The sequence below is a fragment of the Puntigrus tetrazona genome, chromosome 9, assembly GCF_018831695.1.
Source record: "Puntigrus tetrazona isolate hp1 chromosome 9, ASM1883169v1, whole genome shotgun sequence".
Classification (NCBI taxonomy): Eukaryota; Metazoa; Chordata; class Actinopteri; order Cypriniformes; family Cyprinidae; genus Puntigrus; species Puntigrus tetrazona.
Genome location: NC_056707.1, coordinates 22172220 through 22184884, shown reverse-complemented (window position 1 = coordinate 22184884; position 12665 = coordinate 22172220). Strand labels below are relative to the sequence as shown.

Here is a 12665-nt window from a genome sequence, read left to right as displayed (position 1 = left end):
AGGTGGGAAGTGGCGCATGTACTTGCAGCCAAATTCAGTCGGAGTGTGAGCGCGTGTCCAGCGCCGTAGGCCTGGCCGTCTCTATCGGCAGAAAGGGAGGGAACGGTTTCATCCAACACCTCCGTCCTGTTCTCATTTACAGACATTTGCTTTCATACCCTGTTGATCTGAGCAAACACACTGGCCAGATAACTGCATGAAAGGAAATGCCTACTCACCCGACAAGGACAAGCCTCTCTCCGCTGTTTGTCTCTGGTAGTAATCAGTACAAATACACACACCTGTTCTCCCTTCGCAAGCTGCCAGCAAGGTAAACCGCCTTAATTGGCACAAGGCGATATTAACTTAAATTAATGCCCTTTAACAAAGTCCTCATCCTGCAATGATTAACTTTACCTCACTCATTAGATGGGTGAAGCTGCTGCTGTTTTTAAATCAATGCCGCGTCCCGACTCGCATACTAGTCTGAACAGTGTGCCAGACGGGATTTAGTATGCCCCAAATCACAGGACATTAACAATAATGTAACAAACGCGCCTGATATTTTCTAATGAGTGAATCTTAAGACTGTAAGATCATTTTCAAATACACTGTAATACGATTCGTGACTGTTCGGACACAGAGGCAGCATACATTACATTACCTTAATAAAATATCTTATTTAAATATATCATTTATTTACATATCATATTTAAATACTGAAATCGAAAAATAAAATATGTAAAAAAAAAATACTTGCATTTTTAGGATCATAATATAATATAATATAATATAATTAGGGCTGTCAAATTATTAATTGCATATATAAAAAAAAGGTTTTGTTTGCATAATCTGTGTGTTCTGTGTATATTTATTTATATATAAATATACACACATACAGTATATATTTTGAAAATATTTTTATATTAGAAAGAAATATATTTAATATAACACTTTTCTGAAATATACAATGTATGTGTGTGTATTTAAATATACATAATAATTAAATATACACAGCAAACATACATATGTTATGCACACAAAAACATTTAATTTGGATGCGATTTATTACGATTAATTGTTTGACAGCACCAATTGCAATATAATATTATGTAACATTTTCGGTCTTTTGATTTTTGGTGGGTGGATTAAAACATTTTTAAATAAAAAAAAAGCATAAATGAAATTACAAAAAATATATATATTATATGTACTTACAAATTTCATATTTGACTAATTATATAATAGAATAGAATATTTTAGCCTAATATTGCCCATACCTTGGTGTGCTATGATGTCTTTGAATTTAAAAAAAAGTTATGTCACAACGGCACCAATACAGACGCACTTTCCAAGTACATGGTTTTAGTGCATTGTGTATCATTTTAATAGAAATGACGGAAAAAAAATCAGCTGAAGTTCATTTTTTAATATTCTTATGCTCGGAAGAGAAAACATCCTAAACAAAGACAACTGTAATTGGAGAATATAAAGGCCATAGATTATTGAGGACTTTAAGTGAGCCGCGATTGGTCGAACAGAAATTGAATGGACAGGTTCCCATTCTGTCCCTTGTAGCAGGTGCTGGAGAACATTGATATGCAGAGGAGAGACTCTGCTATAATAAAGCAAAGCTACATTTTTTCACGTTTCTGTAGCCTTTCTTAATGGAATCTCATCACTCACTGAGAGTAAACAGTGTCTGTGCCGGGATACACACTATAGCAAACATCATGGGACCATATGCCACAGCATTCAGATGGTCTCATAGCATCAGCATCAGTGTGTGTCTAACGAGAAAAAGCTTTATCACAAAATCACCTGTGCGGAGAACAGAATTTATCCAAATAGAAAGCTTGCTTGTTTATGAAATGCACAAGTCCATTTAAAGGAACAGTTTACCCAAAAAGCAAATCCAATGCTGCGTCTGCGGCGCACAAAAAATACAACCGAATCTTAACTTTTCCTGCTACAACTCAAGCTTTAAATATAAGTCGTTATTCACTTAAAAATATAAACACAATATATTTAACACTATTTCCCTAATATTGCCCACAAATCTTTGTGCTGTTAAGTTTTTAAATAAATAAGCAATATAAAAACTTTGTGTGACTATTGCATTTAGAAGATTCTCTAGAATATAAAGCAATTTCTGCTGCATTTTTAATGCAAAAACTATAATAAATATAAATTATATATTCTTTTATATTATGTATAAAAATATAATATAAAAGAAGAATATAGTGTTCTTAATGTTATATTATATGATAGATATTTATGAAATAACTTACATTTTAGCATTTCTGTAGTAAACGTACAAAGTCACAATCTGTGTACCACTAAAAGCGGTTTTACTATTGCAGCAAGCGTGGGAGGTTGCCATAGCAACAAGATACATTGCACACAAATATCGTAAAAAGGCTGCGCTGTCTATGTTGCGCTAGCAATAAACATGTTGAATAGAATGCACCATAAATGTGTTCGAATCGCAAAGACAGAATCGCAAGGCAGATTTTAAGCAAATCAAGGAGTGAATTACCCACTGCTTTAAAACAGGTATTTTTTAGACATTATACAAGTTAATTTAAACGCACAAAAGCAGACACACAAACACATTTAGTAACGTTACATCTTACTGAAAACGGCAGATTAAACAGTTTATATTCCGTATTATATTCAGTATTTCTATATTCCGTTCTGTGTGCATCAAATTATATTTGAATGTGAATACTCTTTTCCTTGACAAAGTCTAAAACGCTGAGCTGCTAACAGAGCGTCCTGTGGATCTCATATATGAGGCTGTCCGGGGAGTCAGGCATCTTCTTCTGTCTTTATTTTGGTTAGGTTCAGACCTACCTACCTACCATCCAACCAAATCTTCTAAAGCAAAACAACAACAACAAACAGACCGACACTGTTCCAAGACTTTGTAATATAACGCATTTTTTGTCACATTTAATGATCATAAAGCATTTTTTGTAACATTTTAGGATCATTAAGAAAACTTCAGTTGCTGGTCCCTATTGACTTCCGTAGTATGGAGAAAAAAAAAAACACTATGCAAGACATTGGGGACTATCCCTTTAAGTAATATTGTCGTATGAAGTTTTTGGATCCTTTACTGTGTTTTGGGGCTTAATAACTGTAAAATACTAAACGGTGTTTAATTATCTCTATAGGTTCTACTGATGTGGTGGCCTGCTCCGTGTATGGAATAAGACGCGCCGTGACTGCAGCCTTGCACATCATCATGGGTATGTTTTTAAATCCTAGTTTCTTTCTCACCTTCATGCATGAGTTTCTAGTCATTCTCTATCCTGTACGCTAACGGTAAGGCCTCGAGGAGCCGCGGGACTTAATGGAGCACAAATATACACAATAATAACATGTAAATGGGATTCGTATTTACTTTTCTATTCCGCTGAGTTACGTGTTCAGGGGCAACGGTTTCATTTTCACCCGTCGGAAGCCTCAGTCTCTCGCTCTTTTTGGTGCGTCTCAACGGCGGCGCGCGCGGTGGCTCACTGTAATCTGATGTTTAATTAGAGTGCACAGACTGTTGTTATGGGGGCCGAGAGAAGACAAACCCCCCGCGCGGGCTCTGCTGCCTCTCCAGCTTTGGAGATCATGGTTAACAGGTCCCATGGAACGAGAGACGGTCCCGGGAGAGGTGGAGATACGTCTGTCGTCAATCACCCGTACGGGCCCCGCCGCAAACACCCAGTTTCTTTGACGTGGCTGTGGGCCGTCGTTGGAAGTGTTACTTCTGGCTGGCAGTGTTCGCTTTGGCTTTAGTGCTGCGTGTTCCTGTCTGTCTGTCTTTCTGTGAGGCGTTTTTTGAAGTTAGCACCAATATGTCTGGGCCATTGTGTCGACTGTGCAAGCTCTCCTGGGCTTAGCTTAACAGACAAGCGGATTTGGCTTGTGTCAGGGGATTACATGCACAAGCTAAGCTCGCATCCTCCAAAAAAAGAAAAAGAACACGTACTGGCAAAAATTTCGCTTTACAGCTGAATTACGACTGGGATGAACGCAATCAGAAGAGCACAGTAGAATTACAGAATCAGTTGTGTGAGCGAGTTAATGAGTTTTTTTGTTTTGTTTTGTTTTGACTGTATCGTTGCTCTTTGCGGATTATTGAGAAATGATTATCTGGCGATATATATTTTGTTTGCAATCACGGGCTTCATATGAAGTTCTTTGTTGCGTTAAAGGAACTGTTCACCCAAAAATGAAAATCCTGTCGTTATTTACTCACCCTCACGTTGTTCCGGAACACTTCTGGAAAAGACAAAAAAGAGCATTTTAGTGAACCTTCGTGTAGTTATTTTCCATACCATGACAATCAGACTTCAAAATGTACAAAAACAGCATAAAAAGCAACATAAAAGGAGGCCAAATCACTTGTGCAATATATCTCTAAAGCTCTTGGTAAAAAAAAACAAGCTGAAAACAGGCCAAAAAAGAAAAGCCTGTCATTTAGGCTACTCGCTGTCATGTCATTACAGAATGCTGTATTCAGCTCTTTTCTTCTGTAGAAGAGAAAAAATAAGTGAATTTTCAAGTTAAGTCTCAAGGGTTCAACACGTACAAAAATACCATAAAAAAGCACCATAAAAGTGGTCTAAATGATGTTTAGTTGGTATTTACCTCTAGGAGACAAAATTAGCCTGATGATACTCTGGACAACTTTTTTAGGAATATTGCTGGGGAACTTTGGGAAATGTTGCCATCAGTGGACAACCAGGTGAGACAAAGTGCCTGAGACTGATTTAAATGATCCAGATAAAAATAATTTCAATGGAAAAGTGGGCGTGACAAAAAAAATGGGATTTGATGTTTGTTTCATATTTACAACAAAATGCACCAACTCAGAACTGGTGCTGCCTAAAACTCTGCGGCCCATTTTAGTTTTCACTTGGCTACAGACTCGGATGATTAACCGCAATCTGACCTCCACGTGTGTGAGAATGCATCTCATCATTAAGTCCTAAGAATTGAGCCATATGGTATTGTAACTCATAGCTTTTGACTAAAGGGAGGTGCGAGTTTTAAGAACGAGTGCTGAATTTCTTTTGTTCGCTGAGATTGGCACCTTCTCTGTGCTCCGCGGTACGCTCGCCATCTCAGCAGGAACGTTGAGAAACATCCTCGTACCGTCGTGATTAATTGCTCCATCAAAACATTGTGGCTCTCGGTACGAACCGCTGAGCTAAGTGTAGGCACTCGCTCAACAAAAGACAGCTTTCCCTTAGAAGACATTCCGACATGCAGGCATTAGGCGTCTTATGTGAAGCGAGCTGAATGGAAAAAAAAAAAAAAACACGTTTTCCCCTTTCTGTACTACACAAAATGTCTGGCTTTTGTCGCTGGGAGGCAAAAGAGAAACATCAACGGCACAGAAGACACCTGACACGAATGAGAGCGTAATGCCCATTTAGGAGGGCCAATATAGGGCTTGTTCATTTCTAATTAAGCAATATTTACGCATGTGAATAAGGCCAACTGGCGGGATTTGGAAGGATCTGATGAATAATTCATGAGCAGGGAGAGCGTATGCATGGGGAGACAGAAGGAGGTCAGGAATGTGCCGGGCTACGGGGACTGGACTCAACCAATGGGCCACCAGATCCAGTCGTTCCTGTTCACTTCGACATATGCAATGAATTAACTCAAGAGATGTCACATTGACACTTGATAGATGACTCTATTGTTTCTAATGGACTAGAATTAAATTTGCTGATTGTAGGAATCACATTTACATCTACTTTAATGTGTACATATACATGCATGCACACAAATACATTCATATACTACCTTTCGAAAGTTCGGTTAAAGGTTTGTTTTTTTAATTGGAAAGAAATAATAGTTTTATTTAGCAAGGGCACAGTAAATTAATCAAAAGTGACTTTTTGCTCCCGAATAAACGCTGTTCCTTTCATAGTCTAACAAAAAGCGCATCAGGGTTTCCACAAAAATATTAAATAAGAAATATTTCTCTTTAGTGCCAAATCAGCATACAGCATTGCAATGTTTCTAAAGAATCATATGACACTAAAGACTGGAGTAATGGATGCGGAAAATTCCAATAAATTACATTTTAAGATGCATTTAAAATACAAAACAGTTATTTTTAATTGTATCAGTAGAGCATATATTGGGTAGAACGGCCAATTTGAGTTAACTGTTAAATTTTTTCACTATTTGGAATGCAATGTATTTAAAGATAACATCCAATCTCTTACCATATTTTTTTCTTTGCAACATATACATGCCATACCGCTTTGGTCATTTGTATCTGTAATCTTCATTTGCAGTGGGTTTGCGTTAAACCCTCTTGTGGCTCTAGAGCTCATTGTTCTAGTGGTTTGTACATTTTTTTTTAGGGCAGTGCCTTGGTACCTCAGCGTACTGACTGCATTGCGTGGCTTGTTCTAGGTCATCATCAGCCCGTGGACGTGTGTAGCTTTAGCTCTATGGGTCGCCTTCTGAGGTTCGGCTTCTCTGCCATGTTTGGTTTCGGTGGGCGGACGCTCGCACTGGCAGAGAGACACCGCTGGATGCCACCCAGCCAGCGCCGAGAGTTCGCTCTCATTAAAACACTGGCAAACCTCAAGTAAGAGCTCTTTCTTTCTCAGTTGTGTTGTCAGCTGTAGCTGTCTCTCATCTGGTGGGCTCCAAGGGACTGGCTGGTGCTCTATCAAATCTGGGATTAGTGTCAGAGCAGCCTGGCACAGCACACATGGGCAGCATCTCTTAGAAATCTCCTTCTTATCATAACACTCCATCTAACGTGTTTGTTCTCTCTCCTCGTGTCCCTCCCCGATTGGCCGACGGTTCCTGTGAAGACCTGAAGAGTGCGAACTGTCCTTTGTAACCAGCAGAGGAGCCGAGGATCAGACAAAGTGTGTTAAAGCGCATTTTTAAGGTTTTCTCGCTCCTCATCCCCATCCAACTTTGAGCGTAATTATTTGAATGTTATTTTAAATAAACCACCCCCTGCTTAATTGGCCATTGGAAAGAAATCAAAATGCTGGAGATGCTGAAGGTCACCCGGCTAATGCTAATAAGGCAGGATGCCCCACACTGTGAGGAGCCCGTGCAACTCCATTATTACTCAAATGCAGATAATGGTTGCGCACTAAAAAGCATCTCTTTCTTTTACGCAGAGCTGAGCGAAATGGAGATGGAGGAATTTGTGAGTACAGCTAAATTAGAAGATACTCTGAAGATATTGCACCACTAGATATCTGCTTCATTTGGCAGCAAATGCTCTTGGCTAATAAGTGCCTCCTATGAGAAACAAAGGGGGTGTTTACCGGCCGAAATAAAAGCAGCATTCTTCAATGAGCTGCATTTTTTCTTTTTTTGGAGACTGGAGATTTATACACAATGCACATCTGAAAATGATTGAATAAAATGGCTTATTATATATATATATATATATATATATATATATATATATATATATATATATATATATATATATATATTTTTTTTTTTCTTTTTTTTAAATTAAGTATCATCATTTTAAAAATTAATCCAGATAACTGCTGGACCCCTGCTTTCATTCTAGCTGCCATTCTACCATTCTTTCCTATTACTATGAGAGTTTTTATACTATAAAAAACTCTCTCTCTGTCTATTCTTTGATAGGTGTGGATGGATCCTGGCAGACCAGACAAGGCCTTTTCCTGAATGTCAGCATCATGGCTATTCCCTGTCTGTGCTCAATGGCCCCCAGGGGCCTGGCCCCAAACACCAGGTCAGAACTTCTTCCACACCTCCAACATTTTTTTATGCAGGGATCATCAATATACTATATGTTTCTTATACTCACAGCAGCTCCATTTATTTGATTTCAAATACAATAAATAAAAGTATATTTATGTCATTTAAAACACGCATTCTCTATTTGAATATATATTACAATGTAATTGATTCTTATGAGACAAGTCCACATTTTCAGCATCATTACTCCTTGTCACATGATCCTTCAGAAAAAATTTTAATATGCTGATTTGATGCTGCTTTAATAGAGAGTTCTTTATCAAAATGATATTATATATTAATTTCTTATCAAAAATCTTACCGAACTGTATATATTAGAAATTGATCTATTCAAAAATTGGCATTCTTTATGTTTAAAAATGTAAAAAAGACATTTTTTTTGTATTTGGACTAATAAACAGTAGACCAATCATGCATCAAATGACTGTTAATGTGCACTATGATAGCAAATATTTTGCTATCCATTAATATTTTGTGTTGACCAGAACAAGCTGGATCTAGCAGCTACACAATTAAATAATCCACATCTAATATCATATACTTATTATAATAATTACAATTAGAAGGTACTAACCCTGAAACTAGCCCTAAATCTAACCCTACCCAATGCAGTTACCTTATATTACTAGTACTTTCTTAGTTAGCTGCACTGCAAGTACATATAAGTGCATGTACTGTAAAATAAAGTGCAACCGTTTATAATAATATTCCAGTGATCTACCATGGTTTATGTTCTGAAACCTCAATGTACAAATAACGCACTGCCCTCAATCCTTCAGACTGTATGCCTTAAAAGCAAGTAAGCTGATGTGAGTGTAGACTGTAAAACCTTGAGACCAGGTCAGTGTGTCAGCAACACGCAAGGCCAGTGGAGTTTCCTGACTGTTTTCTGGCCCGTGTCGTGGGCGTTTGGTGCGTGAAGTAATCCTGAAGATTGGAATCAGTGGTTGGATCAGACTCGTAAGGTCAAAGCCACCTAACTGGACTAATCAGCACATAATTACTCTGATTAAAGGGAGTGGCCGGGTAGACTTAAGGGCCGAGCATCTGTCCACGAGTGCTCAACAACCCCCTCACCTTCATGTCTTTACAGAGCGACACAAGTTAAGCTCAGCTTCTCGTAAGCAGCATCTTAATGACGGAACGGAGTTCTCCCTGCAATAAATCATTTCTTTTGCAGTAAAAAAAAAACAACCTTTCAACAATATACATTTATCTGAAGGACACTGCATAGAATATTAAGACATGTTTACTGAAAATATATCTTGAATTATTCTGACCTCATTCGCGAATTGTTTTTTTGTTTTGTTTTGTTTTCTTCTTGTTTCTCGTCAAAGAAAAAATTTACCTGCCTTAAAAAAAAAAAACAAGCCTTAATATTCTTAATATTAGTATTAAATTTTACATCTCATTCAACTGAGACAGATTTCTCAGATCATGATTTTGATTGGACACTCCAAATTGTATAGCTTCAATTTCAAAATATCTAACATATAGATATACATACACACACACACAAACACACACACACATATATATATATATATATATATAAAACCTATTTTGAACATTTGCAAATAATATATATATACACATATATACATATATATATATATACACACACATATATATATATATATATATATATATATATATATATATATATATATATATATTTGCAAATGTTTAAAACAGTATTATGTGGTTTTTATTGTGTTTTAATGTGTTTAAAGCAGTTTTTTTGTTGTATTATGTATATATCAACAACATGTTTATTAAAAACACACACACACACTACAAATAAGCATACAACACTGGTCAAACCAATTGGATCGACTAAATTCAGTACCATTTTGTACAAAACTACCTTTTCTGTTCAATCAAGACCTGTTTATACCTTGAAGCTCTATTTACATTTTCCTCTGACGTCTAGATACATCTATTTATAGACCTGTGGTAAAACAGAAGAGAAACTGGTTTTATTAAATAAACAATTCTCATTTCCATATGAAAATAGTGTGGGCTTATTGTAATGTCGAATTTGCCTTTTGGTCATAATGCTTGCCACAGACTGTCCATACACGACAGACACGGTTGTTTTTATTAACAAATGCACAATCTAAGCACAATAAACATGAATAACCTTTTCCGTCTACCGCAGGTTAAGCAACGGCAGTATGGCGCTGATAGCTGTCGGAAACACCTCCAGGTCAGAGTTCATCAAGCACTTGAAGAGATACAGCAGCACAAACAACCAGGTGAGCTCACCTGCCTACTGAGGGAACTTACTGAACTCACATCAGCCAGACACGCAGGAAATCCAGCCCACGCAAATGGAGTTAACAACCTCCCCAGCTTAAGCAGAATTAGCATACTGTCAAGTCAAATTAGTCGCTGATTGTCAGCTTCCCACAAAACACTTTTCAGGCTAATACAGATTAGCCCATTTCAGGGCCTGTCTCTTCTTTTTTTCTTAAGCAATCCAATCTAGTGCTGTTTGTTAACCCACATTCTATAAATAATGTGTGTAGGTTGCGGCGTTGACCTACTGCTCTTCACTCTCGTGAGATGTCATTGTGCCGCAGAGTAAAGTGGTGCCAATTTCAGGCTTTTTTTTGCTGTACTGATAGTCCTTTATTGCCCATTTTATAAGAGTTTGCGTGCGTTGTGTGTGTTCACCTCATTTATATGTAGAAAGTCGAGTTTATTTAACTGTGGATGAATCTCAAAAAAGGAAAACAAAAAGTCTAATGACTCAAGAAATGTTGTCAAATGATTTTTAAAACTTGTTGAAAAAAATAAATATAAAAAAATAATGTAAATGATATATATATATACTAAAATGTAAATGTATATATATTATAAATGTATATATATATATATATATATATATATATATATATATATATATATATATATATATATTTATAATATAAATAAACATTTAGTATTTTATATATATATATATATATATATATATATATATATATATATATATATATACTAAAATGTAAATGTTAATAAAAATACATGCATATGAGAATTAAAGTCAAAAGGGTAAAAAGGAAAATGAAACATCATTTACTTTTACCTTAATATAGTATGGTAATAGGAAAATGTAATTAAAAGAGAAAATATTTTCAATGCTTAAACATATGTTATGTAGAGAAAGAGAGAGATAATTGGATTCTTTTCTCATGTTTTAACTACGCAGAAAAAAAATCCCATTATTTCTCTTTCCCCACAGAACATATGTTTAACCATTAAGCCCATTTTCTATTTTTCTATATTTTAATACATACATTTTCTCATGTTATTTGAACGTGAAGTTTTTTCACTATGTCACACCATGCGACAAAATAGCGAGAATCTAAGAAAAAAAGAATAACCACTGAAACACAACAACACAGAGTCAAATGGGAAACATTATTGCACATTATGGTAATCATAATTTAGGGGTAATTTTGTTAAACTGGCATGGAAATACATTTTAAAATGCAAAACAATTAACGTTTCTAAATATAGGCTCCATTGCTTTTCTTTCGGGGCGTTTAATCTGACCTGGGTATGTTGTTTTGTGAGATGTACAGTCAAAATCAATTTGCATGTGAACTCATCACCCGCTAAGACACCGAACAGGAACATTCCTGTAGTTGATGCACATCGTCTGGGTCAGGCTTTACATCACGACTGCTGCAAGTATTTGGGTCAGAGCCAGTATCATTCCACCAAAACACTAGGGTTAATATGCGTACTTTACATTAAGTACATTTACGTTAAGTAAATGGTACTTACATAAGACCTCTGCACTGAAGAATTACAATGACTGCCAGTTAATCTAATTAAGATCACTTGATGAACATACCTGGTTATCCGAATAAAAGGATATGTGATGTGATGGACTGAAAACCCAGTCCTGGCCTGGTTCTGTATCCAGGTTCACTCCAGGTCACTCACACAGGACTGAGGTGAGCTGACGAGGATTAGCTGTTCATCACTGCCTCCTTGTGGACCTAAAGTGAACTACGGCCTCAAATTAAACCACTGCATGAAGCATACAAAACAATACAATTAAAAATAATGCAGCTCAGCAAGAGGTCTAATTTAATACGCTTATGTTTTTCCTTAATGTTCGGTAATTGTCAAAAAATTGAAGTAAGAGATTGTTCTTCATCCCTCTGCAGTTTGGATTCTCGTTTATCGAGACGCACGCCGTGAAAACTGTGAAACTGCGGCCACGCTCTCAGGGAAGCTGGGCTGACGACGTCTCAGAGGAGAACGAGGAGTGCGATTCAAAAACTGTGCCCATCATCTCCTCTGAAGGAACGTACCCCTGGAACATTGACGGAGATCTCTTGGAGGTCCCATCTGAACTGCTAATAAGGTAAAATGTCAATAAAATACAAATGCATAGCAGTGATCCATTAGAATCTGACTCTAAAACTTAAAGTGCCCCTATTATGGGTTACGAAAGGTTCATATTTTGGTTTTGAGAGTCCCAAACAACCGATTGACATGCGTGCAAGGTCAAAAAACGCTTTATTTTCTTATAATATACATTTACTTGCATCCTTTTTTTTCGAATCCCAAAAGATTTGTTCAATTATTCATTTTTCCAACCCCCACTGCGATTGGCCGATTTAATTTAAAGCAGCGTTTGAGCTTTTAACACTCCAAAAGCGGCACCTAGTGACCAAAAATGAATTCGCATTTTCATTCAATAGCCGTTACGCGATGCATGAAAGGATTATCTACAAAAACCACAGCGCAATATCATAAAAGACAAATATTCAGTGTCCTAAAAGTATTGCAGAACTAGCCCAAGTCAGAGTTTTCCATTTCGAAACCCTGAATAAGTCACATCCCTATTTATTTGCAAAACAGTAGTCAGGATA

At 36.7% G+C, this 12665-nt stretch overlaps 1 protein-coding gene across 2 annotated transcripts in view; it reads left to right on the top strand.

Annotated features, from left to right (window-relative positions):
- cerkl (ceramide kinase-like) overlaps positions 1–12665 on the top strand; it is a 52205-nt gene that overhangs the window by 38783 nt on the left and 757 nt on the right. Inside the window, exons 6-12 of one of the 2 annotated variants that reach the window (XM_043248643.1) lie at positions 3159–3233; positions 6418–6595; positions 6828–6884; positions 7149–7177; positions 7636–7744; positions 9932–10028; positions 11955–12154. In XM_043248643.1, coding sequence (XP_043104578.1) covers positions 3159–3233; positions 6418–6595; positions 6828–6884; positions 7149–7177; positions 7636–7744; positions 9932–10028; positions 11955–12154 — 745 coding nt within the window. The remainder of the gene's footprint in view (positions 1–3158; positions 3234–6417; positions 6596–6827; positions 6885–7148; positions 7178–7635; positions 7745–9931; positions 10029–11954; positions 12155–12665) is intronic. The other variant, XR_006251764.1, reaches the window with a different exon arrangement.